This window comes from Tenrec ecaudatus, chromosome 16 (genome assembly GCF_050624435.1).
Source record: "Tenrec ecaudatus isolate mTenEca1 chromosome 16, mTenEca1.hap1, whole genome shotgun sequence".
Lineage (NCBI taxonomy): Eukaryota > Metazoa > Chordata > Mammalia > Afrosoricida > Tenrecidae > Tenrec > Tenrec ecaudatus.
Genome location: NC_134545.1, coordinates 52,798,278 through 52,813,410, shown reverse-complemented (window position 1 = coordinate 52,813,410; position 15,133 = coordinate 52,798,278). Strand labels below are relative to the sequence as shown.

Sequence of the window (15,133 nt, the reverse complement as noted above, 5' to 3'; positions counted from 1 at the left end):
TTTTTCTTAAACTTGTATCCTGTGATCCTTTTGCTTCTCCAACATAATTTGTGGTTCAGTACATTTGTGTGTTTACATTTCAAGACACGTTTAAACGCAAAGATTGTCTCATCTTTTGTATTTAGAAACCTTTTTAGTTGCCTTCAAATTTCCTTGACAGATCATGACTCTCTCTTTGATTTTCTTCTTTCCTGGTACAAGATGCTTAGGATTCATTTTGCATAGTTTCTATCCAGTTTTTTGCATAGTTTCTATCCCATCTAAACCCGGTTAGTTGTCTAAAGAGCCGTAAAAGGAGTGTCCGTATGTGTGGGGTGGGGGATGTGCAACATGTTGATGTTCCAATTAGGGTTGTTGTTTTCTTCTTTTGTTTTTATATTTGTGAGCCGTTATTTGTTTATTTCAAGCTGTGAGAAATGGAAATTTATAGATTTATATACTTCAAAAGGAATTATGAAAAGAAATACTGAAGAGACCATACTGGAGAATTATCACTTCATCTTTATAACCCTACTTTACAGACAGTAATTGAATTTAGGTTTATAGCTCATATATCTGACTCTATAACCAACCAAATCACTGTCCTCTTATGTCATTTTTCAGTACTTCCCTTACAAAGGACAGGGGCTAGTTGAAATGGAAACCTTATTCTGATGTACTTCTTCAGCTCTTATGGTATAAACCTTTTTTTCCTTTTAATAATTCTTACCACAATTCATACATACATCCATTATGTCGAGCACATTTGTACATTTGTTGCCATCATCATTCCCAAAACATTTGCTTTCTACTTGAGTCCTTGGTATCAGCTCATTTCTCCCATCCCTCCCTCCCTGATGATCCCTTGATAATTTATAAATTATTGTTATTTTATCATGTCTTAAACTGTGTGACATATCCCTTCACCCACTTTTCTGTTCCCCCTTTCCACCCCACCCTCCTGGTATCGCCACTCTCAGCACTGGTCCTGAAGGGATCATCTGTCCTGGATTCCCTGTGTTTCCAGTTCATATCTGTACCAGTGTACATCCTCTTATCTAGCCAGATTTATAAGGTAAAATTGTGATTTTTGGGGGGTGTGGGGAGAAGCATGTCCATTAGCTTACTCTGATGGGCTTTGGATTTCACTCCTCCTCATTCACATTGATATGATTTTTTTTTGGTATTTGATGCCTGATACATGATCTCATCCTCACCTTGTGATCACACAGACTAGTGTGCCTCTTCCATGTGAACTTTGTCGTTTCTGAGCTAGGTGACTATTGTTTATCTTCAAGCCTATAAGACCCCGGACACTATGTCTTTTGATAGCCAGTCACCATCCAATTTCTTTACCACATTTGCTTATTCACTACTTTGTCTTCAGTGATCGTGTCATGAAAGTGAGCATCATGGAATGCCAGTTTAATGAAACAAAATATTCTTGGATTGAGGGAGTACTTGAGTGGAGGCCCAATGTCCATCTGCTACCTTAATACTAAACCTATAAATATATGCACATAATTCTGTTTCCCCATCGTCATATATTTGCATATGCACATGCCTGTTTTTAGACCTCTAAATGCACTTTGCCTTCTAGTTCTTCCCTCTATTTCCCTTTGTTCCATTATCATGCTCAGCCTTCATTTGGATTTCAGTAATTCTTCAGTAATTCAGTAATTCTTGGTTACGTGGCCCTTGATCAAGCCCTTCCAGGCCTCCTACCCCCTCGCCATTGATTTTAGACCCCTTGTTCCCTTGTTCCTGGTTTGTTAACACCCACTTCCTCTCCCCTTCTCCCATGTTGCTCTGGAACCATGGAACCATCAATCTCGTTTTTTTCTCCTCCAGATTGTTTATCCCTCCTACCTTATATACATAGGCCTGCAGAGATCATAATGTGACAAAAAACCAAGACAGCAAAACAAAGTCACAAAAGAAAAATGCAACAATTAAAAAAACAAGGGCAAAAAAGAAAAGTCTGTAAATACTTCAAGGTCCATAGGCCTGTAGGAGTGTTTCCTGGTTGAGTCTGATTGGCTGTCACACCCTGGCCCCAAAGTCCATTTTTGGTTTTCCCTGCGGACTTCCTTGCTCTGCTCCCCTTGCTTGCTGTTATGTAGCCAGCCCTTAGTGTTTCACCTTGGTGGGTGGGGTCAGATCAGATGTAATTCCCACACTGTGTCGCCAGTGTTGTCCCCTGTAAGGCTATGGGTCAGTGAGGGATGTCATGTTTCATCGTGGGGCCAGCTATATTGTCCTCTCTCTGCATTGGCTTCTCTGAGCAGGGATGTCGTCCCTCAAGGCTTGGTGGGCAGGCTGTGCTCCACTCTCCCTCCCCTCATTTGCTGCTGTGTGCTCTGATCCGACCTGTCCCCTCGCTGGTATGCGCCTTTCTAGTAGTCAGCGCACAGTCTTTGGTCGAGAGTCTTTGGAGTCTTTTCTGCTCCACCTAACTGAAGAGTCACTGCATTGTTATCCTTTGAGCCCTTCCTTCTCATGATTTACTTTTACGGACACCTCACCACTATAGTAATTGATATGTACACTAAATGCTTGGGTCATTTAGATAGTTACTATTTAGGAATAAGATGGATTGTTCCTTGGATTATATTATCTGAGGCAGGAATTGAAGATCTTTCATATTAGATGCTAGTCATATTATTTACTCATTTAAAATGCTTTTTGTTTACTGGTTCTCGATACTAAAATTTGTTGCTTTTGAACCTCAAAAAAAATTCTTTCCATTTGATCCATCATTTGTATAGATTTGCCAGATTAAGTTACTCACAATTGCCAAAGTATAATAATCTATATATAATGACTTACTTTTGTAGCTAAAAACGAACACAATTTACTTGGTCTTTTCTGAAAGGTCACAAAGTGCTTATTTTACACTAAGATTTTTTTTTCGAGGGCTGACTTTCAATAGATACACTAAGATTTTTACATACTTTTAATTAAGTAAGAATCCTTGGAAATAAAGTGGTTATGCGTTTAATAGTTCAAAAACCACCAGCCACTGCTGGGGAGAAAGTTGCGTCTTGGCCTCTCTACTCCCGCATAGTTAGAGTCTCAGAATCCCACAGGGTAGTTCTACCCTGTCACGGGGTCACTGTAGATTGTAATCCTGTCAGTGGCAATGAGCGTGTTTTTCTTTTCATTAATAATTAACTGTTCCAGCTAGGGTGCTTTCAGTACTCAAGCACACGTCTAACTCTTACCTGGGCATTATTTCATAGAATACCTAATATATATCTATATCTACATATAGTCAACTCAAATGGTAGTTGACTAGTGCTCTAAGTTATCATATCAACAGCACAATATTCCAATCTATGGTTTTTTGTATTTATTTCACAGCCAGTTAGGTTAGTTCTAATGTTTTACTGTTTTAATCAATGATTAAAACATGATCACAAAGGTGGTCTTCCCATGGCGAGGCTTATCCATTGCACTCCAGATGTGCTGACCCCTGCCATTTTCCCAAATATGGGAAACTCGACTGCAGAATTGTCCCACTGGGGTACTGTGTTCGCACTCTCCTCTGGGGGAAAAAAAAAGCATCCCCCTCACCCCCCAAAAAAGTTTACCAAATTACATAAACTACATACTCATGTGTGTGTTACTTGATTAGAAAAATAAATGGAACAAAATTGGTCAATATTACTAACACGTTCTGTTACATCATCTTTGTAATTCTCCCTTTAGATATTCTCAGAAGACAACGACTACCCAATCATACTGTGTGTTTTATCTTCACCATGGTGTTCTTTTCTCCGTTTAGGGTGTAAAAGTGAGACCTTGCAACCTGAAATAAAAAGTGAAACTGAACCACACTTTATCTTCAAAGGTTCAGACAACACTAAAACCTACTCAGTGATCCCATCCATTCCTCGATCAGTGAAAGAGGCCAACATGCCTCCAGGCTTCTCCTTGTCCCCAATGGGTACTTCAACCACAGCAGCTCCATGTCAAAACGATGCAGCGGTGTCCTCCAGGTTTCCAGAAAGAAGTAGCAGCCCCCACTGCAAACTGCCTTCTCCCAGACTCAGTGGTGCTAATGCACCTGCTGAGGACAACACGGGAATTGCACAGTCTGAATCAGTTCCTCTTACTCCCGTTTCTACTCCCACGACAGATTCCCTGGTTTATTCTGAGCCTCCCAGTGGTCCAACTGAGCAGCTAACAACTAATCGGCAAAACCAGCAGCCCCCGCCCATCACCTCTCAAGAACTTGCTCCCTCTGGGATGGAAGAAGAGGATCCGCATTCTGAAGCAGATGATCCTTTGTCGGATGAGCCTCCTTCAAATGATCCCCTGCCAGATGCTGAGGAGAAATTGCCCCACATCGATGAGTATTGGTCAGACAGTGAGCACATCTTCTCGGACGCCAATATTGGAGGGGTGGCAATCGCACCTTCGCACGGCTCTGTGTTGATAGAATGTGCCCGGCGAGAGCTGCACGCTACGACTCCTCTGGAGCATCCTAATCGGAGTCATCCTACGCGCCTCTCCCTCGTCTTCTACCAGCACAAAAACCTGAATCAGCCACAACATGGTTTTCAAGCAACCAAGATGAAGTTTGAGGCTAAGGAGGCTACGAATAAAAAGAGTGAGACTTCAGAGAAAGACCGGGAAGCTAGTGAAGTAGCAGTGTTCCCTGAACTGGCCCCTGCCCCAACCCCTGAACCCTTCCCCGCCCCTGCCCCCGGCCCAGAATCGTCCCCTGAAGGCAATGCATTGCACCAAATTCCTTATCATAAAGCAGTCACATCAACAAAAAACAAGTTTGTTACCGTGTCCTCTTATGCTTTCACACATGTTGCCGGGCCCTATAAAAAATGGGCTTGAGAGCTTCCCTCCCCTTCTTAATGCCTTTGCTCGTGCAGTGTAGTTTTTCCAGGTGCTGGTAAAAGGAAAGTCATGTTGTCGTTCACTCTACCTTCATCTCACCCATTTGAAGGCTGAGGTTAAAACAAAAACATAAACGGGGTGGGGGTTTCTTAACTGTGACTATTTTGACAATTAGTAGAAAGTGCACATTTTAAGCAAAAATAAAAGTTTTATAGTTTTAAATACATAAAGAAATGTTTTGGTTAGGTGTTAACCTTGATAGAATCACCCAGTTTGGTGCTTTAAATTAAGTCTGTTTACTATGAAACGAGTCATTTTTAGAGGATTTTAACAGGTTCATGTTCTATGATGTAAAATCAAGATACACAGTGTTAAGTCTACACAGCTCCTGGTGCTCAACCACATTGACACAGTTTAAAACACGCTGACTTATTATTTCAGGGTGCCATTGTTCAGACATCTTCCGATCATTGCTAGAAAATCGGCATACTCTTTTGAAGCAAACCAATGAAATGTTTTCTCTTAAAATATTTCTGCTGTACAAAATTGTGTTGTTAATAATGGTTGGCGGCTGTTCAAAAATTGTAAATATATATTTTAAAAGCACTTTCTATTTTAAAAGTAACTTGAAATAGTATAAGATTCCTATTGTCTATTGTTAGTGCATATTTGCATACAAGAGAAATCATTTATTCTTGCTGTGTAGAGTTCATCTTGTTAAATGCAGTATGTGTTCTACTCATGTATATGGTTTTGTTTTGTTTTTTCAGTGTATTCTTTCTCATTCTGTTATCTACTTATACAAAGTAGAGAATATAAAAATTGTTAAATGATAACTAAAGTCAAAGTTAGGAAACGTATTACCAATATTGATATTTTCTTTGGAACTAATTAAGAGTTGTCCCTTCTGATTAATTGAGTGAGCCTCAATTTACCCTCACTCTGATTATCCATGAGAGTGATCTCCAAATGGATATTGTACATAATCGATTCTGAAGAGTCAAATGCTTCCAATACTAGAATACGAAAGTAAATTGGCTAACCACCCCTAACTGCCTTATTTGTTCTGAAAGTTAACCAGGTATAGAATTAGAAAAGATTCTTGTCAAAAGCGTTAAGGACACGTTTCCTTATCATTACACTGCCAGTGGAAACGAAGGATTGGTATTGTAAGCATGGTTGTGTCCCTCCAGAATTATCCAAATACTTGATCTCGCCATTTTAGTTTTGCAGAAATGTTATTTTACCTTCTATAATTGCCTATACTGTGATAGGATGTCTAATCGACAGGAAAAGCGGCATTCTGTATTGTACAGAATTACATTTTCATTTTTCTGTTCTGACTTTCAGAATTGTAGTTGTTCCACTATTTATTCCCATTTTTTATTGACTTGTTTTCAAGCAAAACTAAAGAGATTGCCCAAGTAAAATGTTAAGAACAACAAAATACTTGATTCTATTAAAATGCAGAGGTGCTATTACATTTAAAGGTGTCAGATTCCTGGGGAGTATGGAAAACCTAATGGTGCTTCTCCCTTGGAAATGCCATAGGAAGCCCACAACCACTAACACTCATAATTTTGGTGCAAAAGTCAACAGTTCCAGCAAGCTCTCTAAAGAAAAACTTAGAACATATTAATATAATTTATGGTGCAAAGTATAAACGTCAAGCTTTTGACTTATCCAAGTAAAAGAACATGAAGGGATTGCGAATAACAAAACTTCAGTTGAGAGAGCATCGTCTTGTACGACTAGATCTCTGCTTGTAAAACAAGTACAACAGAGTAATTCATTGACTTGGTTTAGTATTTTGTGTGCCTTCGTTTTCTGTTTTAAAATGTAAATTTTTGTGAACCCAAGGTTTCCCATACATATAAGTATATAAATAGTGATTGTTTATTGCTTCAGCTGCTCCAATAAGATATTTACTAGTACTAGACTATCAGGAATAAACCCTTGTGATATTATGTTTTAGGCTTTAGCTCCCACTAGAAATTATTTTCTCACTAGATTTAACGGATAAAGCTTTATAGCCGTTTATCCATGCACCCACCTTTCCTTCTTTTGTTCTACAAATAATTACGGAATGCCTCCAAATGTTAAGTATGCTTTTGTCCTTTGAATCACTACGTAAGACATAGTAAATTTACAGAATTAAAATCCTAAAGATGCCCTGGCAAATATTAAATTTCCCTCAAATCAATGATTATGTCTGCATTTATCTAACCTTTTTAAAATACTGAAATTTAAACACCAGTGTTGATTGATGTGAATATTGAGATTTGTGGTTTACCTAAACAACTACATACAAATTTCTCGTGTTGACTTGCATTTTGCCACTCAATTGTAATAGTGAAGTTCCTTTGTAGAATGCCTCAACCGATAACCCCACCATGGGAAACGCAGGATTCTGACCCAAGTGTAACCATTTACTGTCCCATTCTCTGCCCTGGGGTTAAAAAGGTTTTGTTTGCTTGTTTTAATCTTATTCAATGTTCTGCAGCATTGTGATTATATGCTAGATGCACTGTTTGTAGAATGCTTTCTTATCAAACAAAAATAATTTATTTCTTTGAGGGCATTTTCATTCAGAAAACTGTACACCTGACATTTTTATTTTTCTGTTCTGACTTTCAGTAATGGTTCCCATTTCATCCACCTCAAATTGGGTTTTGAATCTTCCACCTTCTCTCATGATCTGATAGCTGAATTCATTGACACATGACCCTCAGTTTAACCCATAAAACATTATAAAACTGTCCAGTATCATGAGAATAACTTCTGTGTATTGTATATATAATCCTGTCCCCCACAGCCCATCAATATACCACCACTAATACATTTTTCTTAGGCCATTGTTTGAGGGGTTTTTCTTACACTTGTCAGCCTATCCTACCTCTTGTTTTGAACTCCTTCATAAAGTACCAAATAAACCATATTATAAACCTAATTAAAATATTATTCAAAAGTGAAGATATATAAAAAACCTGTAGCTATAGGGTGTTCTGTTTTATTTGTCCAACATGTTTTGCCTCTTAAATAACCTTCCAGTGTCTTCATTATGCAATCTGCATGGGTGTGGGTTCTTCTCATTTATTAAATATAGAATTTCAACTCAAAGCTCTCCTTAACAATTTACTTAAGACATAGTCCAATACATACTTAATTGAATGCATACACTTGTAAATGAGCTACTGATTTAATTCACATTTACTAGTATTGTTAAACACTCAATTGCTAACTGAAAATTGTGTGGATCTAAGCCATCAACCACTCCACAATGAGGAGGACGTGGCAGTCTGCCTCTTGAAAGATTACATCTTCGGAAGCCTATGGGGCAGTTCTATTCTGTCTTGCCGCACCTCTGGGCTGGCATCAATAAAAGGAACTTGATGTTCTTACTCCTACTGTTCACTTTCACCACCGCATGTGTGAGCGTGCCTCCAAAGGCATTACATGTACATGTAGACTTTTACGACATAGATGTAGACGTTTTTTCTGAGGTAAAGTTGTGACATTATTGCATGATAGCGTCCGCCGATAATGGCACAGCATTATCTTTTAACGTGCCGACAGAATCAGTAGCTGTATACCACCTTTACTAATAGATACCTGTCTATTTCCCACCTTGTTAATGCATGGGGGGTTTTGTGGCGTCTTGTTTTTGTCTAGATTTAATACAATTGTAAGTTCTGAATTTTTGTAGGAATTTATGACAAGTGAATTGTGAAATAAGCTATAGTTGCGGCCTCTCGCAGCACTGGACGTCACTTTCCAAGTCACAGAGTTCCGCCACTTAGAAAGCAGAGGTTAAGATGGGTTTGTCATTAGCGTTGTTGCAAGATGACGGCCATGTTTTGGGTAGTAGGGCTGTAGAAAAACAAACAGGATGTGCTCTCCCAGAGGGTCGTGTTATTGATTGGTAAATAACCTTAGGTTGGCACAAGTCAAAAATGGCTCTGGTTATTTCTGAGAGGTTCCGGAGAAAACCATTTAAAATTGCAGAAAGACGCCCCTACTTGCAGATTTAATTGGGGGAGGGGGAGGCTTTTTAAAAAATCTAGCTGACTTATCAAAGGAAATGGAAAAAAAATCTGGCAATCGGAAAATATTTAGAGTGGCAATGCAGCTATTACCTAGCTTGGTGAACAACTGTTCCGTGACACAGGCTTTTACTCCCTCTGACGTTGGTGTTATGCTTATTGTAAAGTGCTTTAAGGACTGGATGATCGAAAATACTGGAAGAAGCATATTTCCATTGTACATACTATCTACTCGTACTTTTGTATATACTAAAATTCGCATCTATTGCCTATTTGGCCTAGCATTGCTTCTCTTAGTGTGCGTTGTCTTCATGTATTAGAGTTTTTTTTTATAGTGCACAGCTCCTAAACTTGCCCAGAAATGATTTGATCTGTAACTTCAGTGATCTTATCGTCTGCCTCCCTGAATGCTGAAAGATTCGAATCATGTTCCAAGTTTAGCTTTCTTCTAATAGTTGTTCAAAATTAAATTATCCTTGGCTTTAGAATGCAATTCAAAAGTGCAGATCCTTGGTACCTTTGATTTTTCTTCTGTGTATAAAATAGAGGTCAGGTTCCTCTTTCTGAGAAGGTCCAATTAGCTTTCAGGCAGAACATCACTCTTTGTCCATATTGAATACTTTGTCCCGAGGTAGAGATGTTATTGTCAGGTGTTAACAGAACTAGCTAATGTAACCCTTTTCTGTCTGAGTGAAACGTTATAAAGCTTTGGCTAGCAAGTGTAAACAATTTTTCCCAAAAAAGCTACTTTGTCCCCCGCAGCTCTTATGAAAGGTATTCTCCTTTTATATATGAGGGAAAAACATCTTGTCAGAAACATTTTATTGTGGTAGAAATAATAGTGGAAAATTTTATTTCTTTTCCATTTGGCAAGGTTTGAATGGCTATCCCTTGACCAGAAGCTTTGTTTTCCTTTTTTGTCATTTTCTGAGACTGCAAAGTCACTAACCCATTTTCATTTTATGTTCTATCCTTCGATTTTTCTATTCCTCCTTCCATTCAGTCCCTTCGTTCCCCCATTCACTCCCCACCCCCATAGACATGCACACGTGCACCTGCAGGTGGTGCTTTCTAAGAATAGCAGTGAGCAGGGTCATGTCATCTTTTCCTCAATTTTATTTAGTTTTTTTGGTTTTTCAGACAAGGGAGTAATCACTCCCTCAGAAGTTAACATTGAGGTTAATATTTCTACCAGTCCCAAAAACGCAATCTCAAAACAGTGATTACTTTTTGAAATTTGTACAAAGGATTATGTGTGAAGTTGAATCTTCTAGGGCTATTTCCATATGACTGCTATTTCTGTGCACTACATCTTAATTGGCTGACCGATAACTTAATTAATGAAGCGTCTGATCTATAGAAGAAATAATTTCTCAATGATTGTATTTTTGCGCTTACTTGTGGAAGGTATCTACTTTTAATGCAAAAGTTCCCCTGGGACTTTTGCATTTTCAATCAGTAGTAATCTAGAGGTGATTCAGAACTAGAAATTTGATGTAGTAGGGGTAGCAAAGTGAGTTCCTATCAGTAATCTGCAAATTTACTACCAGTTCAAAACTTAGAACAATATAGACCTGTGCTATATGACCTAGATTTGCAAACTGGCTTCCTAAATGTTCCTTTTATTCCCACCCCGAGGGTTAAAGTGAACCTGCAGGTGACAAAGCTTGTGTGAGTGGCTTGCTCAGTCACATAAAGTGATCAATATAAGACTGACCTTTACCCTTTAGTGTGCTTAATGCATTTCTGCACAATGACCAATGACTTAGGAGTTGGTACCAAGTTGAACTTAGATGGAATAAAACCTATTAATTGAATATAAAACATGCTTATAAAATGTCCCTATAAAAACAGGAGGGGGACAAACACCCAACATAATATATTAAAAAGAACAAGAGACATTACCTGTGAAAAACTTAAGGTTTGCATTTCAAGATCAAATGTAATGCATTTGATATAGGCAACTGCAGAGGTTTCTTGAACGAGTTTGCTTGGTAAACTCACGTTGTTGGTAAACTCTTAAGAGATAATACTATCTCCCATTTAGTTGAATGTGTTATGCTTTGCTTTTTTTTCCCAGCCATATAAAATTAAAGTTTAAATTTACTTTTTTGCTCAGTGATAAGAGAGTAAGGAGGCATACTTGTGAGGTTTTTAAGCTCTTTATAAAACAGTAGGCTGTTTTAACAGTACATTCTGAATCACTAAATAAAAACTCATGCAAAACAATCTTGATATTTAAATAAATTTCACTTTTGGTGACTGTTCTGTAACTTATAACTGATATTATAAAATGACTGATGTATTAGAACTTCACAGAAACAGTTCTTTAAATTTTTTCTTAAGTATGACTTCACAGTGTATGGTACAGTGTATGGTGGTTTGTTTGTTTTACTTTTGTGATATATAGGTGCTGTAAGAGAAGCATTCTTCCAGAAATGGTTTTGTAGAAGCAGCAAAGAGCAGCTTTGCATACGGACAGGCTAGGCGCAGGTCATCCATGGGCTGCTGAGGAATACAAAATGTTCCCGACGGAGGACTTTACAAACCTACTTGGCAAAAAGAAAAACATTAATTTCTAATTTGTTTTCTTTTGTGATATCTGATGACCTTCCAAGTAAAATCATACTTTAGTTCCAAGGAGATGCCAGAGGAATTATCATTAGTGGGAATAAGATATTCATAAATATTTTATCATGGTGAAGTAGAATAAACAGGATTCCCAATAAAATAATGACTTTCCCCCTCATCTCTAGGGTATATTTACTATTTATTACCTTCGGGTTTATATATTTTTAAAATTTTTCCCATTCTTTGGGTGTTTTCCCCCTTGTCATCCTACTGAATAAATACTGTGTATATTAAGTTAGTAGGGATTTTTTTATACATATATCCGTTTTTTAATTCTTAGCATAAGGGGGAAATAGTTTAAAGAAGCACTTCACCATGTAGAAGGAAGGAGGTAATATTAACTGGTTATTTCTTTCATGATCAACATTTAGCCCTCTGCAGACAAGGGACCAATTCTAGCAGAACTTGAAAACTTGCAAGTTGGAAATGCATGTTACTTGAAAGACGAATGAAGCTAAATTTTGGTGCACAGCAATTGTACGTGATTTCATTTAATGTAGCAAAATGCATTGGACTGTATTAGTATTGAAACATACATGTAAAGATAGTTCATGGACATTGTCTATTATATTTTCTTGTGTCTTGTTTGTTTAGAGCTTAAATTTTCTTTTTTTTAAATTGTTCTAATTAAATAGGACTAAATGAATACTGTAATTGAAAATATATTTTAAATATTTGTCATGAGTTTTTAAAAGAAAAAAACTATTACAAATTGTATCATTCCTGCTTACACAGAACTTTGTGGGTGATTTTAAATAAATTTTATACTTCTATTTTGTACCTGGTAGTCTAGTTTTCTTTCCCCTTCTAAATGGTATTTTTAACATCCTGCAAAACTCACACATTTTAACTTCCAAGGAGTATAAGATTTCATTCGGGTGAACTGACCTATTGTATGGACCCTATTCAACACAAATCAAAATAATAATGGCTGAAAATTATAGAATCGTGTGTCAGCAACTTAGCATTTCCTGAATTTCCTTAGTTAAGTAGTGACTCCTAACCCATTTTAAAGATCAGCTCTGAAGCTTTGATGTCATGGGTGAATAAATTCTCAATCCTACAAACTGGTAGAGCTGTTACTCAACCCAAATCCGATTGATTTATTCCCTGCCTTGCATTCATCAGTAGTTCATTAATCTTAAATTAATCCTGAGCACAGAGTGTCAGAAGTATTTTCAAGTTGACATCCTAAGTAAGGAATTTTTTTAATGTAATGTAAAACATTTCGACATATCCTTATACTACAGTAAATGCTACAGAATCATGCTTTAAGTTTATCAAGTTAGCAACCACTGAAGCGCCAAACTAACCACAGCCCACGCCAGCTCCTCTACTGCAGCAGTCTGGGTCCCCGCCCAAGTTGAGTGGGACAGCTAGCAAATACAATTTCAGAGGATTAAAATTCTGGTTTGTAGCGTCCAAAGAAGTCGCATGTCCTTTCCTTCCTCTTCTTCCCTCTTTGCTGACTGCATAGAAAGACATGGTCTTATGAGGTAGACGGACCACACAAGCAAGAATAACAGCCCAGGGGAGGGTAAAGCAGCAAAATTGAGGAAAAGGGGCAACCTGGGGCCTTGGATAAGTGGCTCCTGAGACTACCTATCTACTTGTCCTTTCATGTGAAAGAACTTGTTTTCTATTATTTTGTCCACTATTAAAAATAGCTTGACTAGTTAAATATCACTCTATCAGACAGCTACTAGGTTTTATTTTTCACTAGGCCAAGCATCCAGTTCCTTCCGTGTGCCCGTAGTGACATGGTTTCTAGGAGCACTGGTTGTGCACTGGCTACCCTGCTCCATTACGAACACAGGGGCAGTACTAGCCTGCACTAAAGCAGAGACTTGATGGTAGTGAGTTGAGTTCCTCCTAAAAATCAGAAGTTCTAACTGCTCTAATCTCAAAAAAACACGAATCCATGTTTTCTAACGCGCAGAGCAGATGTCATCCACGCTGTTTTCCCAGGCTGCTCTCACTGAACTATTTTATGTTCTATGTATCTGAATAGAAACAAAATCAAGTGTATCATGGCTTAGTATGTGCAAGGCCCATCCTAAGTGACTGGCACATATAAATCATCTAACCTTCAGTCGGGGAGGCAAGGTGCCCTGTTGTGCTGTGCGGTCAGCAACCAAACCGACCAGCCATTCCTCCAGAGCAAGGTGAGGCTTGCTTCCTGCTCCCAGGAAGTTTTAAGCCTTGGAGCCTTTATCAGGTTCCTGTGAGTATGAACTGCCTCAGGGGCAGTGCCTTTTGGTGGGACCCTTCAATCTGAAAGTGAACACATGAATTCATTATCTTGCACACAGCTGAGAAGAGTTAAAGCTGTCTGGCTCTAGACTCTAGAGCAGTGGTTCTCAAACTTCCTAATACCATGACCCTTAATACAGTTCCTCAAGTTGTGGTGACCCCCCTCAACCATAAAATTGCTTTCGTTGCTACTTCCATAACTGTAATTTTGCTATTGTTATGAATTGTGAAAGTGTTGTTTGACCCCCAAAGGGGTCATGACCCACAGGTTGAGAACCACTGCATCCATTCCAGTCCGTATAGATCTGCATACAGCTCCAATGTTTACTCTATTTTCTCAAAGTAGTAGAAACCACAGGCAAAAATTCCTCCTCTGCTCTGGTGGCACCATGAGATAAGTGTTGGACTCCTAACCAAACGATCATTGGTTCAAATCCACCAGCCACTCTTCAAGTGAAAGATGAGGTTATCTGCTTCCTTAAAGACTGTATTGGACCGTAAATTCTGAGCACTGTTTGCGGAAGGTTATAGATAACAGTGATCCTAAAATCCATTGCAGAGTCCCCAAATGGATAAAGCTTCCACCGAATTCCTTCTGACCAGGGACCTGAGCAGCATTGCCATTGGACAGACTGCAGTGGAAAGTGGATTATTACTAGCCAGTCCAGAAGAAGGCAGTCGCACTTAGAGGTTTGCTTGGGTGTGCTTTTGATGGAAACTGCCATACTGGGGGCTTATAGCCATGAGTTATGCCCTCACTACCTAGGTCTGAAGGTCCTGTACCAATCTTGTAAGCTCTTATTTCACATAATGCACATGTCTCAGTCACAGTCTCATTCCCACTCCTATTATCCCATCTGTAAATGTGAAGTATTGATCTGCCCCCAATCCTGTATTTTGTGGTAGTGTCCCTTGCCCTCTCCCACGGCCTTTTTAAATCTCTGAATCTCAGCCAACCCTTGGATGCCACTATGACCTCTTGCTAATGGTTTCCTTTTTCCTGATGATGTGTCTTTGTCTTGTTTAAGTCTTAAAAAAATTTCTCCTTAAATTATATTTCAGGTTTTGGGTCTCTTGTACCCGCAAAAGAAAATTTAAAGTCTCGGAGACCCAAAGGGGCAGTTGCATTCTGTTTTAAAGAGTTGCTACAAACACTTGGTGTTGTGGATTACAACAAACTTCCCCTATCAATGCCTCCCTCCTACCAAAGGCTGATTCTTCCTTGTGTACTTGAGCTCTGTGCTGCAACTCCAGTCTCTCCCTCCCCTTATCAGCATTAAACAGATGCTCATTTCTGGTACAGTTAAAGAATCAAAGCAAACTAAAACCTCCCTTTAAACCCCACGTCCCAATGTAGCATCACCAGTCTC

General features: G+C 38.6%; 1 protein-coding gene across 1 annotated transcript in view; it reads left to right on the top strand.

Annotated features, from left to right (window-relative positions):
- The window catches only part of TET1 (tet methylcytosine dioxygenase 1), a 107,015-nt gene extending 94,859 nt beyond the window's left edge, over nt 1–12,156 (top strand). The window contains exon 12 of the mRNA XM_075534470.1: nt 3,767–12,156. Within this exon, the coding sequence (XP_075390585.1) occupies nt 3,767–4,833 (1,067 nt within the window). The 3' untranslated portion in view covers nt 4,834–12,156. The remainder of the gene's footprint in view (nt 1–3,766) is intronic.
- Nucleotides 12,157–15,133: the final 2,977 nt, after the last annotated feature.